Source organism: Pteropus vampyrus, unplaced genomic scaffold (assembly GCF_000151845.1).
Source record: "Pteropus vampyrus isolate Shadow unplaced genomic scaffold, Pvam_2.0 Scaffold12, whole genome shotgun sequence".
NCBI classification, from domain to species: Eukaryota; Metazoa; Chordata; class Mammalia; order Chiroptera; family Pteropodidae; genus Pteropus; species Pteropus vampyrus.
Window position 1 is genome coordinate 14,648,334 of NW_011888793.1, and position 26,712 is coordinate 14,675,045.

Consider the following 26,712-nt stretch of genomic DNA (forward strand, 5'->3'; position numbering starts at 1 on the left):
TTTTTTTTTTCTGCACACACAAATTAACTCTGTAGCAATAAAAGGAAATTACTTACTTGCTATCGGAATTGTCTGAAAGTGATAGGATCATCCTTTCTGAGTTACATTAAACAAATTAAAAGCCCTTGGGAAAAATTTGGCACCCTGTTCCTTCCCATTCACATCTTCCTAAAGACCTCTCAGGGGCTTCCATTTAGAAAGTTAGGATCATTACCAGTGCTTTTAATTTGGAAAGACTGGCTGCTCACCAGTGAGTCTTTCTAGACACCCAATGGTTGGGTAGAGTGGCTCTGTAGAGTTCCAATCACAGTGGCCTTGACTTGACTATCCCTTTGACTCCTACAAGCTTGCAAGTAAGTTTTCCAGGGCAGACACAGTAAGTTTTCACAGCTCTGCTGCGGAAGCTTGTCTTAAAGACAGACACTATCATTTCATTCTCTCACTGAATGCACATCTCTTCCATGGGGAAGTGAAATCTATTCCTCCAACCCTGTGAATCTGGGCTTCCCTGTCACTGGTTTGACCAACAGGTGTGGTGGAAGTTGCTCTGCCAGTTCTGGGTCTCACCTTTAAGAGAATCCATGATTTCCACTTTCTTTCTCTTGAAATGCTTCCTCTCGGAACCCAGCCTAAGTCACATTATGCACCCCAGTCAACTCTCTCAGCTGACTAGTGTCAACTGTCAGCCATGTGAGTGAGCCATCCTGGAGTCAAGTCCATTTTACTTTCAAATTACTACAGCCCCAGGCACAGAAGCCATCTGATTGAATGGCATGGGGGACACTAAACAAGAACCACCTGGCTGAGACTGGTCAATCCATAGAACTGTGAGAGACAATATTGAATTGTTGTTCTCAACCACTATATATTAGGGTTGGTTTGTAACACAGCAATAAAAAACCGAGATGGAGGTGAAATGGGAAGACACAGGCTAAGTGCTCCTATGAATGTGGGCATCAAAAAACTAGCTTAGAGTGAGGTGGTGTTGCTGGTTACTTACAAGACGTAGACAGATATAGATAAATGTCTGTCTTCAACCTTTCGGCTGGCCATTGAAATTTCATAATTGGACTACTGTTCTATTCTCACTTAGATTTATAAATAGACATTACCATACAAATGATATTTGTATACTGTAAAAACACAAATGTTATTACAATACTGTACAAATGCAAATATTTCTGGGAAGAGAACTGCTCTAAACCAAGGTACAGCAAACTTTTTCTGTATAAAGACAGATAGTAAATATTTTAAGCTTCATAAGCTATTCAAACTTTGTGGTTTACAAACATAGTGGTTGGCCAATTTCGACCTGAGGGCTGTAGTTTGCTGACCCTTGTTCTAAACAATTATTTCTATATCCAACAGAATTATTTGATTATATTGCTTGACTCTCATCAGCATTGGATTTGGTTTACCTCAAACTCCTATCCCTCTTGCCATTCCTTCTTAGTGTCCTTTGTAGGGTTCTCCTCCTAAGATTGAAATGTGCTCCTCGAGGATCTTGTCTTGTTCTATGCTCTTTCTCAGCCAAATCACCCACTCAAATGATTTCAGTTAATACTAATTTGGCAATGACTAATAAGTCTCTATCTATGTTCAGTCTTTTATCCAGAACTCTAGAACCCTTGGATATCTCGTCAGCACTGTACATTCAATGTACTTTTGTGCCAGTTATTAGCCTGTAGTCTCTCAACTCCAAACCCACCCTTCTATAATTAGTTCTTTGATGCTGGGGCCAAAACTCTGCAAACGCTATTCCTGTTTTGCCAGTTCTTAGTTCTCTCATCAATAGAGCAATAGAGGAACACTCCAATGCCAAAAAACAAAGGAGGGACTTGCTGCTTCCTGTTTATTTGCTGCTGACTTCCTGTCTATTTGGAGTGCCTGTGAGAGTGTCTTCAGCAAATCTTCTTTCCTCTAGAAATGTTATTTTTTTTTTTTTTGTAGTAGCAGTTGAATTTAGTTCTTCAAAAAGTCGCAGAATTACCTCTATTACCACTCTCTCCCTCTTCTCATCCTCGCTGTCAGCACCAGTAGGTTAGTGCCTTCTCCTCAGAAGTTGGGATCTCACATCTTCAGGACCCCTCCTCCGAGCTCAGAGATACTAGCAGCAGCTAAGCAGCACCTCCTAGTCGGGGAGGCTGAGTGCTGGCCCTGCATGGCCCTTCTCCAAATTTCTGTTTTAGTGATTCCAACTTCTTCTCTTTGATTTCCCAGGCTTACTGGATGGCAGATGCTTCCTTTAATTAGTTGCTTTGTGATAAATTATTGTTCTTTGCTTTTCCAGTTACCCAGTTTATAATTTCATATCCAGTTAACTGTTCTTTATTTTAAATTCCCTTTCAAATATCTGACTTGGTTTCTGTCTCCTGACTGGATTCTAAAGGAGTTCATATTCTTTACCAAAAGCTGCTCCTCCAACAGTGTTTCCTTCCTTAGTACATGGCACCAGCAAACCTCTCCTTATCTCCTGCCCAATGGCTCAAGCCAAATATCTGGGCGTCGTTCTTAATGCTTTCTGTTCTCTAAACTCCCATATGCAACCAGTGAACTACAAGGCCTGTTGATTTGGCTTCCTGAATATTTCTTATATTTGTCTGCTTCTGTTCATCTCTGTGTCCTCCACTGTAGATCAAGCCACCACCTTGTAACTGACCTCCCCACATTCTGTAGCCCCTCAATCTGTTCTCCCGCTACGACCTTGGAGATGTCTCAAACACGTTTTCCAGTTAAGTACTTTCTGAAAGAGTTCAAATTCTTAACATAATTTATAAGTCCTTCTGTGATTTGACTTCTCCTGCCTCTGCAGTTCATTTTCAAATATGTTTTTTGCACCTTTGTCATTTTCATATGTACCCTGCTTTCTTTGCATTCTTGGTACAAACTGTTCCCTCTGTTTAGAAATCTCCCTTTTCATCTGGCTACATATCCTTTAAATGTAATATAAATATCACTTTCTCAGAGATAGTTTTTCTGACCTCCCAGACCAATTATATCCCCCTATTTGTCTCCACAGATCACTGAACATCTACTTTTTTCACTGTAATATTCAGTAAACCTATAACTAACTGTTTAACAACTGTCTTCTTTCCTGGATGGTAAGGCCTATACAGGCAAGGGCTGTGTGTCTTGCCCGGCAAAATATCTGTGACATCTAGTGTTCTTTCTGGCGTAGTAAATAGTCAACAAATATTTGCTTAGTTCAGCTGATTTCCATTTTATGCATTTATCATAGGGCCTCTAAATTGATTACAGAAGACACACATTTCCTCACATATACCAGAATCCCTCATGGCTGACTGTTATCTCTTAAACTGAAGGCTTCTTTGGTTTGCTTCTCTCACATCTCCTGACACAAGTTCTCCCTTTGTGGGTTCTTACAGTAATTGGAGGAGACTGAGTAAGGAGTAGATTGATCAGAATTTATTAACTTTAGCTGGATTGGGGACTCAATATTATTCACTCCTATGTTGTCTCTGGGCCCTGTAGTATCCCACATGTCTTCTGACTACCTGGGGCCAGGTACATCCTGGTGCTTGTTTTGTTTAAACTCTGGCAGCCAATGAAGGGATGTTTCTCTACTTCTAAAACCAATATGTTACTCTTCCTCACAAAAATATCAATGTGCTAGTTCCTCTGTAGTTCCCTGGAATGTAGCCATTTTTTTTTTTTTTTCTCAAGTGACAAAAAATGGGCAAAGGGGTTAGGGAGTGGACTAGAACACTAATGAAAGGGCTTTTAAAAAAATCTATAATAACCAATAAGGAAGAAGCAGATAATAAAAATAGAATATGAGAATGAACATGATAAGAAGACCCCTGAAAGCATATGACCACAGACTGTTGGAAAAGAAGCAGACCTGAGGGAATAGGTTAGAAAATCCATATTTGATTTTGGTCACACTTCCAGAGAGAGAGAGAGAGAGAGAGAGAGAGAGAGAGAGCGAGCGAGCGAGCGAGCTGCATTTATTAAAAAAAAGAAAACAAATAATAAAACAACCTAAAAAACTTTTTCTTTTTATCTTCTAAACAGATTTGACCTAAGATGAACATTTTCTTTGAGAATAACATATCTTTTTCCTTCAGTTGAAAGTTTTACCTTTTGAATTGTATTCCACACACGTTCTTTATCGTTTCTTCTTCCTTCAAGGGTGTCCATAGCATCTGCCATTAGTGACTGCAGCTGTGGCACCAAGATAAAAATTATCAGTGTGGAATTCACACAGAAATAACTTCTCTAAATACACAGATTAAAACCTAATTAAAAAATCATTTGTACGCTGATGATTTTATTACTCATCTTTCCGACAATGAACATTGCTACCTCATCTTTGCTTCAGTCATTACTGAGAATTATTGCAGATATAAAATATTGAGACAATGAAAAGATTCTTCTTGAAAATTTGTAGAAAATATATAGGTTTTAATGTAGTAAGTGTTGATGTTTTATTAAAACAGATTTGGGTTGTAAGGAATGAAGACAGTAGTTAATTCTCTCAGGAAATGGCATGTAGTACATGACTGTATTTTAGTATTTTTCTCCTGAGGCTAATGTATCACATAACTTTAGGCATCGTGCAAAAGCTCACCAGAGGACGATTCTAAAACTGTGCTGTTTTATTGGCTCTTAAAGGATGTAGCTCATTTAATTTTTTTTTTTTTTACTATTCTTTGCTTCTCTAAAACTTCAAAATAATCAAGTTTTCTTTTTTGATTCCATTCAAAGGCAAGTTTAAAAAATTCCACTCTTTGCCATTTTCCAATTTAAAACAGTCCTATACACATGCTGCATATGCGGCTGCAAAGTAATGAAGCCATGTGACAGTCAAAGCTAAAAAAAGAAAGTTCTGTGAAAAAGAACAAATGCCAGTTCAGTTCACTGTGGTATCAAACAGTATGAACCCTTAGATGATCTTTCTGTACTTTAGACATTGCAGAGCTTAAGCAGAAAGGCAGAGAGTTGAGTCACTCACAACTCTTCTATTGAGCAGCTACTGTTTATAAAGCACCGTAAAAGGTATTACTAGGATTTATTTTCTAGGTTAACTCATGCTTGGAAGTTGAAAAGTAAAATCTATTACTCAATAGTGGTAAAATCTTGCAAGGTACATGATTTTAAAATATTTGGCCTGTACACATACACCTATGTACATTAAAAATTTTTTCTAGTAGGCATATAAATTATGAAAATATCCTATTAAATCCTATTTTCCAGGGTTTGAGATGGTAGAATATTGCACTAACATGTTAGGAAGGGATGTCAATAACACTAGTTTGGCACTCTGTCTATATTTTGAAATATAAGTATTACCAGAAAAAAGAAAGCCGTAGATGTGTGGTTAAGAAGACCTAAGTGCAGAAAAAAAGTCCCTTATATTTTTCATTTAAATCTTACATGTGCTTTTCAGGAAGACAGGATCAACATTGTGCCGGCTTCTTAAATTAATATTTTCTTTACTTCCTCTTATCTCCGAGGAGCATTAATCATCTAAAATTGGCTATAATATGCACTTTGAAAGCTCCAACCTTACTGCACTCCTGAATGCCTTATGAATGATAGGATAAACACTTAGCCTTTTAGAAGGCGTTCCACTGCACACAACTATAAAGGTTTTGAAAGTATTACTGCCAGTTTTGACCTAGTAATTCCTTGATTAATAACCTCCTCCCCTCCCCCCATAGTTGTAATCTTTAGTAAGCATAGTTTTATTATTTAGCTAGTCAGACTACTTTACATGCTTACTTTGAATATCAGTATTTATTTAATAAACTTTTACAGGTTCAGACGAACATTATAAATGTTAACAGTTCATGTCTTGATTAATTTGTTATAACTTTAAAAACTCAGAGGGAGGGTTTCTTTACTTATCTGAAAATTACAGGTGATCAGTTTGGGCTGTTCTCATTTTTGCTATGTGCACTCAGTTCAGATCTATATTTAGTTTTAACTACTTTCAATTAAAGCCTCTAAGTAAAGAGCCCTTCCCTGCAACACATTAGAACATCCGTATAGAGTATGTATTTCCTTTCCTTGAATAGCCAGCACATTATTAAGAAATTGTTTTTCAAACAAGGTGCTATCATTTCTAATATTAAGTATGGTTGTAATATACAAATCTGTTTGAAGATGATTTGCAATATTCCTTCAACTAGTTTTTGGCTGGCTCCATTTAACTGGTCAATTCAGCTTAAAAACACAGTCGTTTGGCTAACTACATTTTCCCCTCAAATAAAATGGCTGTTTTATACTAATGTACTAGAGTGTGTGAGTGAGTGAGTGAGTGAGTGTGTGTGTGTGTGTGTGTGTGTGTGTGTGTGTATGGTACTGCCAACATATATATGACACTGGAAATGAATAAGAAACCTCTAAAGACTATTTTGTAGGCTTGGTTTTCTATACCGCAATTACTCTTTTGCCTCTCACTTTTCTGTAGAAAAAAATCATATATTAACATATGTTGGAGTTTAAGAAACAATTTCTTAAAATTTAACTTAAAAAAACTTGACACACGATGTGAATAATCAGCCCTTCTCCATGTTTTAACACATCACATAGTTCTTGATATAAAAAATGGAGGCTAATTAATATGAGCAAATAAAAAAAGACACGCTCACTTTCTACCTTTCCCAATTTCTTCATTAGAATGCTTCATGAGAGTTAGAGAGTTTGCCCTCAGACTACATTTGTTATGACAAATTTCTTTCAGACCATATCACTATTCTGTTGGCTCAGGGCCTACGAAAGGCTAAAACAAAGAAAAACAAATACTTACCAATTCTGCCTCCTGTTGACTGATGTCCTGTAGATAGGGAATGGTTGCTAGCTCCGCCATTACTTGATTGATCACCTGGGCCTGCTCCTTTACTCTCTGCAATCGGCTGAGGAGGCTGGCGTATTGCAACTTCTCCATCACACCTGAACACGCGCAGAAACTCCCCTAGTCTCCCAGTAAAAGGAAATATTTTAGAACAAAACCACAGACATAGATAGACCTTTCTCTGGGGATTGAAGTCAGAGTTTGTTATAATATATTTACTTCCTTTTAAGCAATGGTATCTAGTACAAACAAATGTTTCCTTCTGTCATTTTAGAGAATTATCTGTACCCTTTCTTCAAATAGACGAATGCATGTGAAAAGGAACACTTTGCAGGACTGCCAAGAAGAATTTGCAAGTGGCTCTGCATAAAGAAGTTGGGCCGAGGGAAGAGAGGGGTCTGAAATCACCACGCTCCCAGTGGCGATTCCACAGAGCTGTGTCTGTTTAGAGTGGGGGTACTTTATTTATATCGCCAAGGCATTATAAGAATGAAGAGTGGCCCACCATCTTGTTTATATAAAAGAATATTTTTTATGCAAGTTGAATCCTGAAAAATATTATGCATATTAAATTCTGTTTACCCCTATGGCTTACATATCAAATCTTAGCTCTGTTTTTATTTTTAGTTCTCATTGGATGGCATTAAACTCCGGCTCCTATCTCGTGGTATTATAGCATTTTATTCTGACTCCTAGGACCATCCCAGCAACTGACATGATCCATCTTGAAATAGATCATTTTGTAACCGCCAATCACCATGAATCTATCGGCTTTCTTAAAATGGGACATGCTTATAATACGGTGGCCCATTTATGTGTTTGCTGCTGCCGGTAATAAAAGGTAAACTTTTTAGCTTCTCTAAAAAGTTTAATACAAATTGTAATGCTTGATATGAGAGGCAAAATTTATCATAAATATTTTACATTTATATTTAGAAAAAAAGTATTTCTGATGAAAGGAAACCTCCAAGGGTTAAAAGAAAAGCCCAAATTTTTACTGTTTGAAGGGTGATGAGAAATTAGAAGTCACAAGAGGATTTAGTTTGGCAATTACATTGCCAAACTAAAAAGGAAGAGAAGATTTGATGACCAGCATCCCTTCATGGCACGATTCCTCCTGGACCACCTGCAACAGAATCACTAGGCTTGTTTGTTAACTACATAGAGTCCTGGACCTTACTCAGTGAATCACAGTCTTTTGATATGTGCCTTTAGAAATATGGATTTTAGCTAGGTACTCCCCCAAATATTCTAACAAACAAAAGATAAAGAACAAATCACTACCTCGAAGCTTAGTATCTGAGTAAGGACTATTTTAGTTCATGCATGCTTGAAGAACAGATTCCCTCCTGCTCCCCAGAAATTAGAGAAGGCAAACATAATTTTTCTTTCTTAAAATAGAATCTCTTCTAAAGAGGAAAATTATTAGAAACGAGCATCTGAATTTCAACTTGAATTTAGAAAGCAGTTCTTTCTGAGATATCATACTCATATTTTGATTGACACCAACCTTCAGAAGTTAGCACTTTTCTAGAATCTTGGTAATAAAGAAAGGTTGGGTGCCATGGCATTGTATTTGCTGCATTTCTCCCTAGCAGCTATACATGCCATTTGACTAATGTCCCTCTATCCCTGATAATTTGTTCTCTCAGATTAATCATTTAGCTGCAAATTTATAAACCTATAGGAGCGATGCTTGCAAATTGTGAATTTGGGGTCCCTTCTCAAAACTGACAAAATAGCTAGCCTACCCATTTAGTTTAAATGTGTAGCTAGCTGAACAATGGGATTCTGTCAAATAGAGGAAAGCGAGTCGCAAGAGAAACGGTTTTCTTTCTGAAGAAAAATTGCTTTCTTTGTCTTTTAACAAAATAAACAATGAGGTTAGTTGTAGAAAAGTGGTGTAGTGACTGAACTGCAAAGAGCAGAAACAACTGCAGCCTACTTGGGAACGTAAATCTATCAGTGTAATTTTCCAAAACATTAGGACATAAAAATAGAAGAAGGCAATAGTGCTTTGTTAGCTTGGCTCTTGGATGCATAATAAAACAGGAAGTGCTCCCTGCAAATAAAATACTAGGAAAATTTTATAAAATAAATAGTTATAATAAAAATAAAATACTAGGAAAATTAGCGGTTGACTCATAATAGTTACCCATCCCCCCAAGCCAAATGCAGTTTGGTTATCACAAAACTACAGATGAATATTTTATATATACAAGATAGGGGTCTTTGAGAGATAAAGTGAAAAAGAAATAAAAATTAATATCTAATACTAACAGGAATGTCTTAATGCTATTGCTTTAAAAAAAAAAGCAATAATGAGAAATGAAGAAATTGTCTTAAAAAACGCTAAATCTAAAGGGAAGTAGCCCTCCCAATGAGACTTCAAGAGTGATCAAAGGGCTCTTTAGCTGCCGGAGAGAGTGTGATAAAGTGGCGATGACCAAAGCTAAAACCTCACACAAGTACAATGAAGTTTAGGTAAATAGCAAGTTCAAATGAAGGCTTCAGTCAGAATTGCCTAGATTTAATAGCAGGTATGGATAAATGTTTGGCAAATAAGTGGCACTATGTAATAGCACTGAAAAGCACAACCCAGGTATTTGGAATATATTTTCATTTGAAACAAGATATAGAAACATTAATCGCAATAAAAGGGGATAAGAAACACATATTATTGTTCATTTCAAATGTGCACGTGTAAACATTTTTTATGCTTCGCTTGGAGGAAATTAAAAGTAAAACTAATGAGATATTAAAATCATGGTTAGTTAGGTCATTTTTTGGCAAGTCAGCCTATGGAGGAGGTTTCATGCATGGCAAGAGATTTTTTTAACTCTTTAACATTTAGCTCAGGAAGTACAGTACATAAGGTTTGAAACTGACAGCAGCCAATAAAGTTAATGAATGGAAAAGCACAGTGACATCAGGTAGCATGTGAAATAATTAGTACAAAGATCCAGAGAAAGAAAAATACCATTAAAGAGAGTTGCTGGTTGAAGGAGGGTTGATATTCAGTGGGATTAAAAGCTACTAGATAGGCAGGTCATAGAATATTTTAGATTATAATTTTTAAAATTCCAGAATCATTCTTGTTCGGCCATATGTTGTGTGCTTAACAAAAGAACCTATAATGATAAGAAAACCAATGTCAGAGGATAAAGAGAATCATTGCTTGAGACATAGAAACCTCCTTTATACCAGAATGTCCTTTGTGTCCTTCACCAACTGTGTCTACCAACTCATGGCAAGAAGTGAACATCTATGTTTCCTGGAAGCCCTACTGTGGGCAGTAGACCTACTCCATGGCTGGAGATGACACCTCTAATTCTGCCTTTGTGACACAAAGCACAAAGGTGCCTAAACTTTGTGACATGGGACACATCAGTGATCTAAGAAAAAAAATTAGAAACCCACAGGACACTTGCACAATCTTCATTTTAGAAGAATATGTAATTTCAAAGTACGCAATTTTTAGAAAGAAAAAGAAAGGTCTGTAAAACAGTCCTTTTGTCAAAGGAAACTAAAACCAATACAAATAATTAAAACTTCTAAAATTCATAATACTTTATGTAGCACTCCAACATGGATTATGGACTTTTAGTCTCATGACAACTCTGTGAGGTGGGCCTGGCAGGTATCGGTCTATTTTATAAATGAGAAAAAATAGGTCAGAGATTAAGTGATTTGCCCTGGGGTTACCAGCCAGAGCACAGCCTTGGACTAAAGTCTTCATCTACAGGTGTCACAAAATAAGGTAACAGCTAATAAGGACAACACAATGCCTAAACATTCTAGTGTTATGGCATTTGATCTGACAAGAAAAGACACACCTCAAGGGATCTTAAAAACACCATTGAGGGCTGCTCGTGTCAGAGGTAATGGTACCATGCAGGAATAATTTCTACTCAGCAACTCATGACTTGCTTCATCAAGCTAGGTTACCTTTGCAGCCAATTTTATTCGCTCCTGCTTTATGAAGCTGTGGTCAGGTGTATAATAAGAAACCTAGAAGCCAATATTTAGATATACTTGTGGTCCCTGGGTACCTTCAGGATCACTCACTTCAATTCCATTAAGACTCTTTGAGACAATCTTTCAAAAACTGTTACTTTCCGTAGAAGCAAACATAGGAAAATTGAAATTCCTTGCAGTTATTAAAGTGGTACGGACTCATTCTAAAGAAGATTGAGTTATTAATTAGATGCTATGAATCTTAATTACAGTATGATTTTCAAATCTCCTTTATAGATACAGAAAGATACACATGTATATAGAAATTTCCAAGTGGCCAGAATGTCCTTTGAAAAGTGAGGAGAAAAGGAGTTAAGAACATTTTTAAAGTACATAATGCCCAGATGGGCCCAACCTGTATTCACAACATATTGTGAGATCTGAGCTGGCAACAGATGATGTGGTTATTTTCCTGACAAGTAACAGGTATGGCAGGTGTCACCCCCAAAAGCCAGAGCACAGACAGATCACCTCCGCAACATCCAGCACACTGGTGCAACTAGGCTAATCAAGTGTGGACAAAATGAGATAATGCTACGTGGTGATAGTTCTTGTTAGCAAAGCTTTCACTGCTTGCAAGGGCCTGACGATGACAATGACAATGATGCGCGTGGGTCTCTAATTAGGATGGGAAGGTTGGTGTGTGTGTGTGTGTGTGTGTCTGGAGGAGGCTGTGATAGAGGGTGAATTGGAGAACAGTACCTAAAATTTGTAGTGGAGCCAGTGAGATTGCTATAAAGTATTTGTGTTCACCTGAAATTCATATGTTGAAGCCCTCACACCCAGTGTGATGCTATTTAGAGAGGAGGCCTTTCGAAGGTAATTAAATGAGGTCATGGGGGTGGGGCCCTTACGATGGGATTAGTGCCCTTCTAAAAAGAGACATCAGAAGGCTTGCTCTCTGTCATGTGATGACATAGCAAAAAGGTGGCCAGTTGCAAACCAGGAAGAAGGCCTTCATCAGAACCCCACCATGCTGGCACCCTGATCTTGGACTTCTAGCCTCTAGAACTGTGAGAAAATTAACTTCTGTCATTTAAGCCACCCAGTCTGTGGCATTTTATTCTAACAGCCTGAGATGACTAAGACAGACATGGATTTCTTATTAATAGAAATACAAGGGAGATAATTAGGTATAACACAGTTTTGGAGCCAAGTAGTAGGAAAATCAGTGAAAATGTGCTTTTGTATTTGTAATGCATAGAATTTCAAATCATTCAACTGTATTAGGAATTTTATAGCTTTTCTAAAATGCAGAATAATGTTACTGAGCAGATAAACTGTTGAACAGATGTTAAGTTGCTATTTGTGATGACCGCTTGGGTCCCTTTGTAAGGTAAGAACATCAAATCAATGATATAATACTAAATCTACAAAAAGAAAATTCTTTAATATTTTCTGTTTGCAGGCTTTTCAAAAATATAGTAGTCCCCACTTATGCTTAGGGGATATGTTCCAAGACCCCCAGTGGATGCCCGAAACCATGCAGATAGAACCAAACTCTATATATGTTTTTTTCCTATGCATACATACCTATGATAAAGTTTAACTTATACATCAGGCACAGTAAGAGATTAACAAGAATAATTAGTAATAAGGTAGAATAATTATAACATACTGTAATAAGAATTATGTGAATGTGGTCTCTCAAAATATCTTATAGTACGGTACTCACTCTTCTCGTAATGTGAAATGACACAATGCCTTTGTGATGAGAGGGAGTGAGGTACTCAGAATGGTGTTAATTTAAGACATGAATTATTTATTTCTGGAATATTCAATTTAATAATTTTGGATTGTGGTTGACCTCAGGCAGTTGAAACCACAGATAAGGGGGGCTACTGTATTAGAAAAGAGAAACCTGCAGCCTTTATAGCCTGAGAATGAGAGGTTTCCTTTATGTACTTTTGGTACAATAGTTTAAATTCTGTTAAGATAGTACAACATAATCCAGGTCTTATTTTGGGCTTTTTAAGACTGAAAAGAAGATGGGACATATTTCTCCTGGATCAGAAAAAAGGGGATTAGATAATTTACATTAAAGGTATACAAAGAGCGATTGCCAGAGTTTAGAGTAGCGTTGAGTTTATCCATGTGGTGTGGTGGTGCTAGCTTGAAAAGATCTGAATTCTTGTGTAGGAAACAAGATGGTTATAAGCAAGAGTTTATAGGAAAAACACGTATTTGCTAAAAATTTGTTATTGATTTGAAATGAGGAATTCACTGCAACCTTGAATTAGATATCGGGAAGGCCCAAAGAAAGGCATTTTAAAGAGATACTAGCCTAATAAATGTTGAAAATTGCATAGCGTTGTAATATTTTTAAAATATAAAAGGAATAAAATCATTACCTAAACTTTGGTGGTTTTGCAAATGAAGTTTACTATGAAAGTTTCGAAAATTCTCCAGTATGTGCAATATTTGCACCATAAACTTTCCATACTTCTAGAATTTTCTAATATTTGTACATTGGACAAATACTAACAAAACCCCTCATATACTTACGTTCAGTTGGGTGCTTCTAATAAAATCCAGTATTGGCAAGATTCTCTTCCCCATTGTCTCCATGTGTCTCACTGTGTCTTCTCTGGTCAGCAGGCAGAAGGGAGTTTTATGTTCTAAAAATTGTAACAATAAACTTTTATACTATTTTTCCAGACTTCCATTTCAAAATGCTTTCTTTAGCAAGCTATAAAGAGATACCTCAATGTTAACAGATATGAAATCTTTAGTATAGAAACCAGTCCCATCCCTAGACCACATGCATACCAATGAAAGATCAATAAGAAGAAAGGCGGAGGAGACACTACCCTTTAGAAACTATCGTTTATTCATTTTGTTGTGTTTCCTGATTGAGAGATCTAAGAGACAGCCTACAACAATTCACTTCTCTCTGTAGAGTATGTTTTTCCTGAGTTGTAAAAAAAATGTTGTCATAAATGTGTCTGATTCTTGTCTTGTTTCTCCCAGGTATTATTCAAGTGTGTAGATCCCATTGACTTTGAATGTAGCTCGAAGTTAAGATAAGCCTCAGAGGATACAGTGCCAAACAAAACACAAATCCTTAATTATGTAGGTAGAGCTGAAGGAATAAATTTAACCTGGTCATAAATTTAGCCCACAATTTGGAGACTTCAACTCTCTGTGAATATTTTCTGAATTTTTTTGGAAGTTTCAGCTAGAATTACTGAACACCATTTAATTATAATACTCTCCAGGAGAGCTAAGCTCTTGATTAACTACATAAGAAAAGAATGGAACAGATATCAATACAATAGCAGATAATCCAAGTGATTTAAGGTTGTTGCTGGCTATATTTTTTATTTCATAAAATAGTTTTATTGTATAATTGTCTTCTACATTTGCTAATTGATGATGATAAAGGCTTGTATTCCTTAAGTATGCTATGATTAGATGTTGGTAAGAGGATGGTTAGGGTGAGAGGAAGGTGGACACTATAGGATTGTGTTTGGTTTCAGGGGAAGCTTTCTTGGAATCTGAATTCCAGGCATTGTTAACTAACCCACAGAGAAGACTGGAAGGAGTTAATTATAACTCAACAAACATTTTGGGGGGCCCAGGCTCAACTATATGCTAGGCCTTATGATGAATAGACTTGATGGATAATGTACAACTCCTGCCTTACAAAGGTATTAAAAGATAATAACGCCAGGTGATTTACCTGTAAATGTTGGCAGCTTCCTACTTGATACTTTTTCCAAAAATTTCCCATCTTCTTTGTTTTTGAATCCAAGAGTTAAGAGATATTGTTGGGGAGGAAAAGATGACCAGTCAACTGTCTGAGGCAACATGTGCAGTCCTTGAAGGTCTGAAATATGACAGAAAAATAACTAAAGACTTTGTTATCATATTGTTTTCAGGGTATTTTTTCCCCTAGTTTTCAGGAATTGTACTTGGAAAAAAACCCCATAAAGTACAGATATTAAAGATACAAAGTAAAAGTATGTGCATCAAAAGGTCAAATAGCTGATATATCATAATCATATTTCATTATTTATATTTTTCTTAAAATAGGAACAAACACATGGCATAGTAATAAAATATGGCTAAATGTCACGGTCCTCCTTCCTTATATTCAAAATAATAGAAAATTCAGGACCAGCTTGTAGCCGTAATATATTTCTCTGTGACTCTTTGCAAGAGAATCTGATTTTTTTGTTCGTGGTTTAATATTTAAGGAAATAATGTTAAATGAAAGGAAAGAGAAAAATCATTCAGTGAGAATTAAAATACAAGACTAACTGATTTAGTTGACTACCCTGCTTCATTGTAGAAGAAAATTTGAAATGATAAATGTACTTACTTTTGTAATTAGACTTGGAAATGATTCAAGTGTCATGAAAATCGTTCTAAAACAACTCAGTTCTTAATGACTGTAAGAGCTCGAGTTTACTGAGTACTTATTTTCTACTTTCCCTTGTTCTAAGTATTTTGGGTACATCGTCCTTTTCAATCGTCATGACAACTTTACAAAATCGGTGATGTTGTCCCCATTGTACAAACAGAAAGTTGAGGTACACGAATGGGAAGTGACTTGCCTGAGAATCCAGCTTGTAATTCTCCAGAGACCACAGCCCTAACCACAGCACACTGCTCTCTGCTCGTTTGGCTCTGGGTTACTTTTGAGATAGGGACAAACGTCAGCCACTGGGTCTTGGAACACAGATTCACTTAATTCATTTCCATTCTGCGTTATAAGGCTTTTGTTTAATGTAAAAGGCTTCTCAGATAAAGGATGATGAACGGAGAGTTTAATGAGCCCTCCCAACTTAACACTGCCAGAAAGGGAAAAAAGCTGAAATTCCAAAAATCCTTGAATTATGATTTAGTTAAAGATCAATTTTTAATGTTGAATCAGAACTCGAGTGGTAATGATTCAGACATGTCTTCACTGTTTATCTGTATTATTTTTTTTAAAAAGTCGACATAGTAAATCATGTGTTTTTATTTACCCTTCCCACCCACCCTTTTTTAGCTCTAAAACCCTTTGTACAAACTACAATTGACTGAGATGCCCAATGTTTAAGGCTGATAAAATTAGAGTTGTTTCTTGGCTATGGTTTGCTCTTTAATCTGATTTTGCTCCCTGACTTAGAAGGCCCCAGGACTTCTTGGCCAGGCTGGTGATGAGGTCTGGGATTGTCCTATGGGAAAGTCCTTGGCTTCCTGGGTAACTCTGGATGACCAGAGGGCCTCTGAATGGGTGTGGGTAGGCTTTATAGCTGTTCTGACCACCCCATTCCTTTGGTATATCTAGCTCATTTACATAGAAGTCTCTGAGATGCCCCGAAGTCTCCTGTCAACACCAGACAGGATTCAGCTCAGAGAGGACACCTTCAAGACTTTTAGGCCTACAGCTGATGTTTTCCTGGAGGCCTCGGAGTCCTGAAGTTCAAAATAGATTAGGGTGTATTGTACAGAGACTGGTGTTTGTAGTGGATTGCAGGAAGCATCTTGAGAGTTGGCATTTTCTGGTGCAGCTCTATTGCCAGAAATGGCTTGATGTTTGAGAGCTCTATTATATAAATAACAAAGACTTTGAGAGATCAGCATCTTCTTGCTCTTAAATATTTAGTGTATCAAGAAGAAGCCAATACTAATAGTGGCAGTGATTAAATTGATGAGTGAAACTAATGTTAACACTGTAGCTAATTTATTATAAAATATGTTTGCAAAAATAGAAAGTTTTTTTTTCCTTTTGATCCTATGTTTCATCCTACGAGTATTGAATTCATTATTAACTTCTAGTCAAAATTTTAAAATGTGAGAGGTCCCTACGTATATTGTCAAATTTAGAAAAAAACATTTTTTAAAGTATCGTTCATATTCCATTTGTTTGCAGAGTAAATTGCAGTTGTATGAACATTTAGCCTAGCAGGTGGTCTATGACCCAAAATGATGGAAACACTTACCAGATGCTGTTTATCTCATGTAACATTAATTTGAGTGTTAATTGTTCTCAATTTTAAGCTCATAAACCTGTACCTAGGTCTGAAGAGCCCTGTGCCTCTGATGGATATGAAAGTTAACCACATTTTATTGTCCTTTGGTGGGAAAGTTGAACTGATTAAAAATGTCTTCTTTGCTCCTGTCATGTCAGAAGAAAACTTGGGACAAATAAATCTTTTCATTCCTTCCTTTACAATTGATCACAATTGGAGATGAAATTTAGATGACTATGACCAAATTTATTATTAAAAAAAGTCAGTTCTCTTTCCCTGTCATTTCCTTGAAGATATGTGTAATTTTATTCTGTAATATTTTAAAGGCATTAAGCGAAACAAAAGAAAACATACTGGCTGAAAAGATATATATTTTTACAATGAGGCAAGTGGATGCTTTAAAAAAAATATCAAAGATAGAGTATGCTGATTAAATTTCTTGCAGAAACATAATATTTTATTTTTCTCCCCAAATGAAAGATGTCTAACTCTCAGCAAAAGAGGATGAAGTTTGCCCTTTATCGAGAACCTTTCATTGTACCATTTAAGGCTGGAACTGACCAGTTTTCAGGTCCCCGAGTTATTCATGGTCTTTGATCTTCTGTACAGTCTCCTTCTTCCTCCTTAAAGTCAACTCTTTAAAGTTCAGTGACAGTTTTTTTTTTCTGTCTCTGTCTCTCTCTCTTTGTCTCTTTCTCTCTGTCTCTGTCTTTCTTTCTCTCTGTCTCTCCTTCTGTTTCTTGCACACATAGATATATACTGGTTCCTCTTTCTCCCTCTCTTCTCCTACTGCCTTGTTCAGTGCTCCTCCAAGCTATCTCTGGCTCACTGATATGTTCTTCATACAAACACTCCTGAGAAATTTCTCTATTCTGTGGCTTTAGCTATGACGTCTAACCAAAAGATTAGATAGAGATCAAAGGTATAATCTTATCTGGAAATTATCACCAAATTCCAACACGCATTTCCAAATGCCAACTGGGACATTGCTATTTGCAAAAGTTACCTCAAACATAGCAACTATATTCCTCAAAAGTAATTTTTATAATTGCCACAATTTCTCTCTTCCCTGCTTTTCACTAACATGTTATAAGTATAGCCATTATTCACTCAATTTTTCTGGCTTAAAATTTTGAAGCCATTGCTGATTTTTCTTTTCTCTTATTCCCTAACATTTAGTGAGTCTCAAAAACTAATTAAATCTGCCCATTGTAATACATCTCATATTAACCCCTCTCTTCTTGTAATCTCTGCCAACACCCTGGTCAAATTTCTGATCACGTAACATTTGGATTACAGAAAAAGTTTCCCAACCAGCATCACTGCCACCTGTATCATTTCATGCCAGTATTTCTCCAAACCACCACTCAATGCATTTTCTGGAACATTGCCTTTGTCATTGTCATATCTGTCCTTAGGAACTTCAGTGCTTTCTTTTGTGGTATTTAAGGCTCTCAACTATGTGCATCTGTTTCATAATCTACAACTAATTCCGATGTTTTCTCCAGTATAAACCTTGTCATCAGCTCTGCTGATTTCACTAAGTTGTACCAGCCTGTGCTTATACTGCTTCTAAACTTTTCTTTGTGTTTTTTCCACCCAGAAATACCTTTATACTCTCTCCATTTTTCCTTCACTCTATTGATCACTATTTTTCCAGATGTGGCCAACTTGTCCATGAAGAATTTTCTGAATACATCGTTACTCCCATCAAACTCTATACCATTCACTTCAGAGTGAATCTCCTAATGTTTTGTAGGGGTATGTCTTATCTCCCCCCAAGAGGTTTAATCCTCTTCAAGATCACATTTTCATGTTTATGCCCCAAGCACCTAGTAGGTGCTCAAGTAACGCTGAATTAAATCTGAAAAAAAAACTTTTCCAAATCCTGAATTTTTAATAGTCCAAATAAAAATAGAACTTTGAAAAAAGCAAAACTAATGAAATGTTCTGTTCATCATAAGCACATCCAGAGCTTCTGAGATATAATTTATTTCTCTGTCACTAAACTGAGAAAAGAGAATCACAGTCTTTGTTCTTCATTTTACCTAAACCATAAGTGATTTCTGTTCAACTTAAAAAGAATGAGTGAGGTAAAATTATATGTAACAGATAAATCAATGGAGTAGTTGCTCAAATGAACAGAGTAGCTTTGACTGGATGGAAAAATTAGTTTCATATTCAGGTTGTACCCTTGCTGCAGCTTATTCTCTAAGAAATATAGACTCTTAGTCACAAAAGAAAATTGAATTAATAGAAAGAGTCTGGCTTAGCGAAACTGTCAGCAGCACCAGAAAAGCATCTGCAAAAACTATTGACTAAAGATCAGCAGACTCATCTGTACATATGAGGGGTAGCTTTATTTGTTATAAAGTTAAACATCTGTAGAATAAGATTTGAGCTTTCTAGAAGTAAAGCACAAAACATCGATGTGATCATCATCAGTATACTTTCTGTTGGACACCTCATCATAACCACATCCAGCAGATTGTAAATGAAGTTTTCAAAGCAATTTTTTAAATGGAAAAATCATAGAGATTTTAAAATTCTTTTAGAAATATGTGAATTAGTTAGTGCTTTATTGTTACCTTTCTCTAAGTTGCACTTCCTTTTTATTTTCTGGTTCCTATGTCATTTCTCTGCCCTTTGTCTGTAACAAAATGTTCTGACATTTTGGGTTAGAGTAAAATCTAATTTCTAAAGGTCCCAGTTGCTGAGTGTGAGATGGGACCATGTCAGTTTTATATAACTTCTTTTTACTGATCAGTTGCAGAGTTTAGCTTCAACAGTGCCTTCATAATGCCAACACTTTGTCATTACTTCTTTCCCAGTCATTTTCTGAGTTTTATCTTGCACTCTTTTTAATGCCAATACTTCTATCTTGGAAGTTATCTACAATTCACATCAGTGAGAAAAATAGCAAAAGGCAGCAACTTTGCAGTTAAGTTATCATTATTGCCCCCCATAAATAATAAAACAGTTTCTACCTTTAAAAACAGATAGCGTATTTTGATTTTTGCATTTGATGTGTGAGATAGCTATATGTATAATGAATCTTTGTATAATAAATTATATTTTCCCTTTGACCTTCATGATAATTTCAGAGTTTTAGATGCAAGTGGAAAAAATTAGTTTTCATTCCTAAGATTCCTAATTTTCACTTCAGGCTGCTGGTCTACTTCTCCACAACCAATCTTGGTATAGTTCCTCTCAAAACATATATATAAACTTTGAAAAACAAATAATTCCCATAGGACTTTTATGCATAATTAATTTCCATTCCACTTTAAATTCTTATTGATTCCAAAGTTTTATGTTTAACCTGTGTTATATTTATTCTGGGGAAGTTCTTTAATTCCATCTCCACCAAAATAAATTTGATATCATATAAACATTGAAGATACTGCTATTCTCTTCAATATTTATTAGACTCACAATCAGTGAAATAATACAATATTACTATAATTTCCATAAAAGGCTGTATTTTTGCACTGTATAAGGTTTGGAATGGACATTGGTTGGTTACCTAGCATGCATTTCTTCCTCCCCTCCTTTTTTGGCCCTTGGAGAATTCTCTCAGTCCCTGCCTGCTCCAAAAGTAAGACCTGATTGACTTAGGCCAATCGATCGATGGCATTACCTTGACCTCAGTTTTGGTTCAATCATAAGCATACAATGCAATCTGGGCCAATGAGAAAGTGTGAGTTCTAGGAATTGTGTGGAAGAGGCACTCACTGTTCCTCAGGAGAGTGTGATTTGCATTCTGTAATGATGTTTGAGCATTTTGCTATTACTCAAGTGCTAGAGCTTGAGAGAATGGTATAGGTAGGTAGTGGAACACCAGGTAGAACTCAAGAATAATGCTGACTGCAGAAAACAGAGCAGTGTGTGAGCTGTTGGATCAGGCTGAATTTAAAGGCAGTCTCACCTGTGATCTTTCAGTTATATAAATTAATGTATTTCATGCTACTCCCTACCCCTTTAAAAGTTAAATATAGTAGAGTTAGTTCAATCTGTGAGTCCTACCAATTGAAAGAAAAAAATTCTGATATAGGGATTTAGCTAGTAGTTCAGTGTCTATAAATATTATAGAATCTTTAAGATATTAGAGCTGAGATATAAGAAAATCATAAACCCTTCAAGTTGAAAGGGCAGAGGGTCAAAGGAACCTAGACATTAAAAATGGCATATCTAAATAAGCCATGGCTCAAAAAAGATTTCATATTAGAGCTAAGAGAATATTTTAATGTGCAATATAGTAAAATGCTTTTCTGGATTTGTGGGTTGCAACCAAAATCATTCTTGGAGAGAAATTTTTAGTCTTTACTAAGCAAAAAGGAGAAATATTGAAAACTGATGAGTTCAAAATCCAATGAAGGAAAATAGATGATAACAGAATAAGTACCCAAAATATGAAATAAAGGAAATAATAAATATAAGAGCAGAAAGTAATGAAACATATATATACAATAGAGAGGATCAACAATGCTAAAAAATCTAGAAAAATATAAATAGATGGGAATTTTCTTAACCTGATAAAGAATATTTCTCAAAAACCTACAGTAAATATTATATTTATGGTGAAACTTTTAAAATATTTTACTTTAAAATTTAGAACAACATGTGAATACCTACTATCACTTTCTCTATTTAACACTGTGTTGTGATCATAACCAGACAACAGAAAAAGAAAAAGAATGAATGAATGTATTCTTAAACAAGACAAAGCCACAAGTCATTAAAATTTTATAAGTGACATTAAAATTTAAACTTTAGTTTATCAAAAGACACTATAGAAAAGACAAGCTTCTTATTGGGATAAGATATAAAATTTTCCAATAAATCAATAACAAAACTATTCAGAAAACCAAATGAGCAAAGGATATGAACATGAAACTTACATGAATATATAAATAGTTAAAAATATCATTTCATGAATTTGGAAAATTTTGAGAACAATTCTGTATATTCCTTTAGACAATGTAACCATAAGTCAATGAATGACATGATGAGATATTTGACTTGATTAATAATCAGGGAAATATATATATATATATTTATTTATATTAAATTTATTGGGATGACATTAGTTAATAAAATTATATAGGTTTCAAGTGTACAATTAAAAAATACATCATATGTAGATTGCATTGAGTGTTCACCACCCAAAGTTAAATTTCCATATTTGACCCTCTTTACCCTTATCTATCCCCTTCTCCTTTCCTCTGGTAACCACTAAACTGTTGTCTGTGCCAATGAGTTTTTATTTGTCTTGTTTGTTTGTTGCTTTCAGTTTAGGGAAATATGTATTTAAAAATATGCACTAAACCTATTGGCAGAAGTTTAAAAAGTCTGAGAGAACTAGATGGATGATGATATATATCAATAGGCACTCTTGTACATTGGTATTTGGATGATGAAACAAAAAACCACTTTAATAAGCAATTTGGCAATGTCTAACTAGTCAAATATGCTTATGCTTTATGACATAGAAAGTAATTCTACTCCTTAATATATGTTTCAGAGAATCTCTTGCACATGTGCATAAGAGGCCATACAAAAATGTTCATACCACTCTTGTTTGTAATAGCAAAATATCAGAAACAACTTAAATAACAATAATCATTAGATTCTATACATAAATTTCTATGGGGTGGCTCCATAGTGTAGTGGTTAGCACGTCTGCTTTGTAAGCAGAAGGTCCTGGGTTTGTACCCCAGGTGGAGCCATGGACCATACCCCATGCGCACCAGGCCCCAGGTGCATGCCGCGAGTGTGAGGTAGGAGATGCCCTGTCTTCGAAGATCCAGTTCTTAAGGGGAACTGGCAACTTTCATGGGTCAGGGGTGGAAGTGGGGCAGAAAGAGAAATTAAATAGGAGAAAAAAAAAAAATTTTGTAACTAATACAAACACTAAAGATAAATGAATTAGAGCATATTGAATAAACACAGATGAATGTTATAAGTATAATATTGAATAAAAGAAACTTCCAAGAATATGCAAATAGTAAAAAATAGTATTTATATGAATTTCAAAACACCTGGAGAACAATTCTATACATCTTTTAAGCCTATATATATGTAGATCCATATGTGTCTATAGTAAAAGCATGAAGATCTATATAAGAATGATAAATGTTGGAAATTAAAAAAAAAAACTGTTCCATTTACAGTAACACCAAGAAGAATAAAATACTTAGAAATAAACGTAACCAAGGAAGTGAAAGACTTGTCACTGAAATTTACAAAATGTTGCTGAAAAAATTAAAGAAGAAACAAATAGATGGAAGACATCCTGTGTTCATGGATTGGAAGAAAGACTTAATATTGTTAAGATGTCAATAATACCAGAAGCAATCTACAAATTCAGTGCAATTCGTATCAAAATCTCAACAGTTTTTTGCAGAAATAGAAAAGTTCATCTTAAAATTCAGATGGAATGTTAATAAACCCTGAAGACCCAAAACACTCTTGAAAAAGAACAAAGGTGGAAGTCTCCCACTTCCTGATTTCAAAACTTATGACAAAGCTACAGATTTCAAAAAAGCAATGGTAGTAGCATAAAGATAGATATACAGACTAATGGAATAGACTAGAAAGCTCAGAAATCAACCCTTATATATGTGGTCAAATAATTTTTGACAGAGGTGTCCAGACTATTCAATGGAGAAAGGACAGTCTTGCAAGAAATGATTCTGGGAAAACTAGATATCCATATGTAAAAGAATGGAGTTGGATATTTACCCTACACCATGTATAAAAATTAACTTAAGTGAATCAAACACACAAATTATGAGCTAAAACTATTAAAATTTAGGAAGAATACATAGAAAAAAAGCTTCATGACATTGGAGTTGGCAATGATTTCTTGATATGACACAAAAAGCACAAATAACCAAAGAAAAAAGTAGATAAATGGATGTCATCGAAATTTAAAACTTATGCACCAAAGGATACTATCAACATAGTGAGAAGGCACACTATGAAATAGAGAAAATATTTGCAAATCATATATCTGATAAGGGGTTAATACCCAGAAGCTATAAAGAACTCCTACAACTCAACAATAATAACAACAAAAACAAAAATGAAACAACTTGATTAAAACAAAAGAAAGAATTTGAATAGACATTTCTTCAAAGAAGATGTGTCAATGGCCAATAAACACATAAAATATGCTCAATATTAAAGAAAGGCAAATCAAAATCACAATGAGATATTACTTCTTACTCATTAAAAAGTAATAATAATGAGTGGCTATTAAAAACAAAATAAAATAAAACAAAATAACAAGGGTAGGCAAAATATATACATTGTATGATTCAGTAATTTTACTCTCAGATATACTGTAATAGGACACATATATAAGAATGTACATAATAGCATTTTTTAAATAGCCACAGTCAGGAAAAAACTCAAATATTCATCACCGGTAGAATGCGTATATAAATTCTGGACTATTCATATAATAGAATATTACATAGCAATAAAAATGAACCAACTAATGCTTTTTGCAACATGGGTAAATTTCATAAACAAAATATTGTACAAAAAAGCCAGATGCAAAAGACTATTTACTCTATGATTTTATATTTATAATGTTTTAAAGCAGACAAATTAGAGTTTAGTAATGCGTAGTTAGAAAAGTAAGGAAATCATTATTCTAAGAAACAGGACAATAGTTTTCTTGGTGGAGGGTAGAGAGTGGTTTGGGATTGGTAAGGGGCCAGTTGAGAATATCTTGAGAGCTGGCAATGTTTTATTTTTGATTTGATGTTTATTCAGTAATAATTATTAAGCTGTGTATTTGTTTTATGAATTTTTAATATTTCATAATAGAAATGTTTTTAAGAATACATAAAAAACAAATGGCTTGGATGGGGTTCTACTTTAGGTGTGAAATGCAGTTATTATCTGTGGACCACACTGCCTATAAGGTGTAAGTTAACTGTGAGCCAAGTATTAAAGCAGAAATCAATAGGACTCGAATTCTGAATGGGCAAAACTAAATTTAAAAAAGGATAACACTGCAAAATAGAAATTTCTAATAATGTGCAAAATCAACATGTAGAATTTAAAATTAAGAATGTAGAGATATTGTTTCATATGATTGGGAGTTCAGTCTTTAAAAATTCTTCATGATTTATTAGATGGCAGTGTCTGATCTAGCTAGCTACAGAGTGGCTACAGAGTGGCTAGATTAGACAGCAGAAATAAATGTTTCAGGAAAAATAAAGTTTTAACTTATTTACCTTACTGTTCCCTTAACCTGCTAAGATGAGCTCTGTTTTGAGATGGTTATGGAGCTTCTTTATGCAGGTGGGTAATTAGTGATGGATGAGAACCTGAGAAACTGGTAAAGCTACCGAGACTGGCACTGGAAAGGGACTATTCTACCTATTTACGAGGGAATAAATTTGGAGAGAGCATCTGGAGAGCTTAGTGTGGTAAAGGAGACTTGGAGAAAAGTGTATGTATATGTGTGTGTGTGTGTGTGTTTATTATAAGGTTCAGCTGAGCGTTATGGATACAATGCCTATAATACTTGCCCATTCCAACTGTTCCTTTTCTCAACCCATCAGTTTTTCTTGAGAGGCTGCAGTAAAAATTTATATTACTTCCCAACTTACTTTTAGTTCATTGACTACTGTTTTAAAAAATGCAACCCTGTCTGTCTTTATTCGGATCACATCAGAAAACATGCTAGGTGGGATGCATGATAGTTCCAGGGAGGTCCAGGAGAAATGCAATCACAGAAGGCGAGAGACATCAGATGATGGAGACCAGAGGCAAAGAGTGCTTTAACCTGCTACTGCCAAAGGACGAGTGAACTGCTCATTGAGAGCATTTACTTTCATTAGACAGAATAGTGCCAGAACACTAAATTCCCATTGGGAAGACCAACATTTTAATATTTTAGGAATAGAGACTTTAGCTCTATATACGAGAGATTTCTTTACTTTGGGAATGATTCTCTGTTTCTAACAAGAATTTAGTGGTGTAAACATGAGGTGATTTATAATCTTTATAAATCAGTCTGGATGTAACACTTTCATAATAATATTGGGGACGCAGTTTCTTTAATTTTATAACCTCTTCCATTTGAGAAAGCAAGTTACAAAGAGGAAAATAATCTGATCTTGAAAACTCTTGAGCATGATAAAATTATAATATTTTAAAGAAGAAAGAATAAAGTGAGAAATTTTAATTTCATGTTTTAGAGAGCATAAGAATGTATTATCCTTACTGGTAAATGATGACTGAACAAGAACAAGGTTATAAATTTCAGTGAAAAGCAATTTTTAAAGGTCTATTTTAAAGTAATACATTATTCCTATGAACATACATATGTATTCTTGGGAGTTAAATTGCATTGGAAAGACAATATATGACTCTATCCACCTAAGTGTTAAAGTAATTGATATCTGATCCAAAAAACTTTTCTATTAAACATTACTAACCACAAATCCATTACTGAATATGTATTTATTTAGCAAATAAATCTTGATATTTTCATCAAGAGAAGACAGGATATGCTTACTGTATTATTTTATTATTATTAAAATACAACCGCGCAAGAATAAGAACTATACAGAATTTCATTATTTCATTAAAATATATGAATAAAAATCTCAAGCAAAATCTTTATAAATGAAAACATAATAATTCTGGGGCTGGTGAGTTATTATTTGTTTTATATATCCTGACTACTCTACATGAATCAAATTGAATTTTTCCTTAAATAAAAAAAATGGATAGCTACATTGCTAAAAATTTAGTAATTTTTTTCTCCATGAAACATAATACAATACAGCTCTATTATAATGAATTTAAGATTTTTGGGTCTTACCAAATTCCCAAAATAGCAGAGGATGCATAGTAAGTTCCTGGGAAGTATAAGCCTGGTTGTCC

General features: G+C 35.0%; 1 protein-coding gene and 1 non-coding gene across 4 annotated transcripts in view; one reads left to right on the forward strand and one right to left on the reverse strand.

Annotated features, from left to right (window-relative positions):
• The window catches only part of SPATA16 (spermatogenesis associated 16), a 216,199-nt gene that overhangs the window by 33,138 nt on the left and 156,349 nt on the right, over positions 1-26,712 (reverse strand). For all 3 annotated transcript variants that reach the window (XM_011380541.2, XM_011380532.1, XM_023524814.1), the window contains exons 7-10: positions 14,520-14,666; positions 13,343-13,455; positions 6,776-6,940; positions 4,102-4,185 (exon numbers count right to left, since the gene is read on the reverse strand). In XM_011380541.2, the coding sequence (XP_011378843.1) occupies positions 4,102-4,185; positions 6,776-6,940; positions 13,343-13,455; positions 14,520-14,666 (509 nt within the window). The remainder of the gene's footprint in view (positions 1-4,101; positions 4,186-6,775; positions 6,941-13,342; positions 13,456-14,519; positions 14,667-26,712) is intronic.
• Positions 22,456-22,529, forward strand: TRNAT-UGU. The gene has a single exon. It is a non-coding gene; the product is annotated as a tRNA-Thr (tRNA).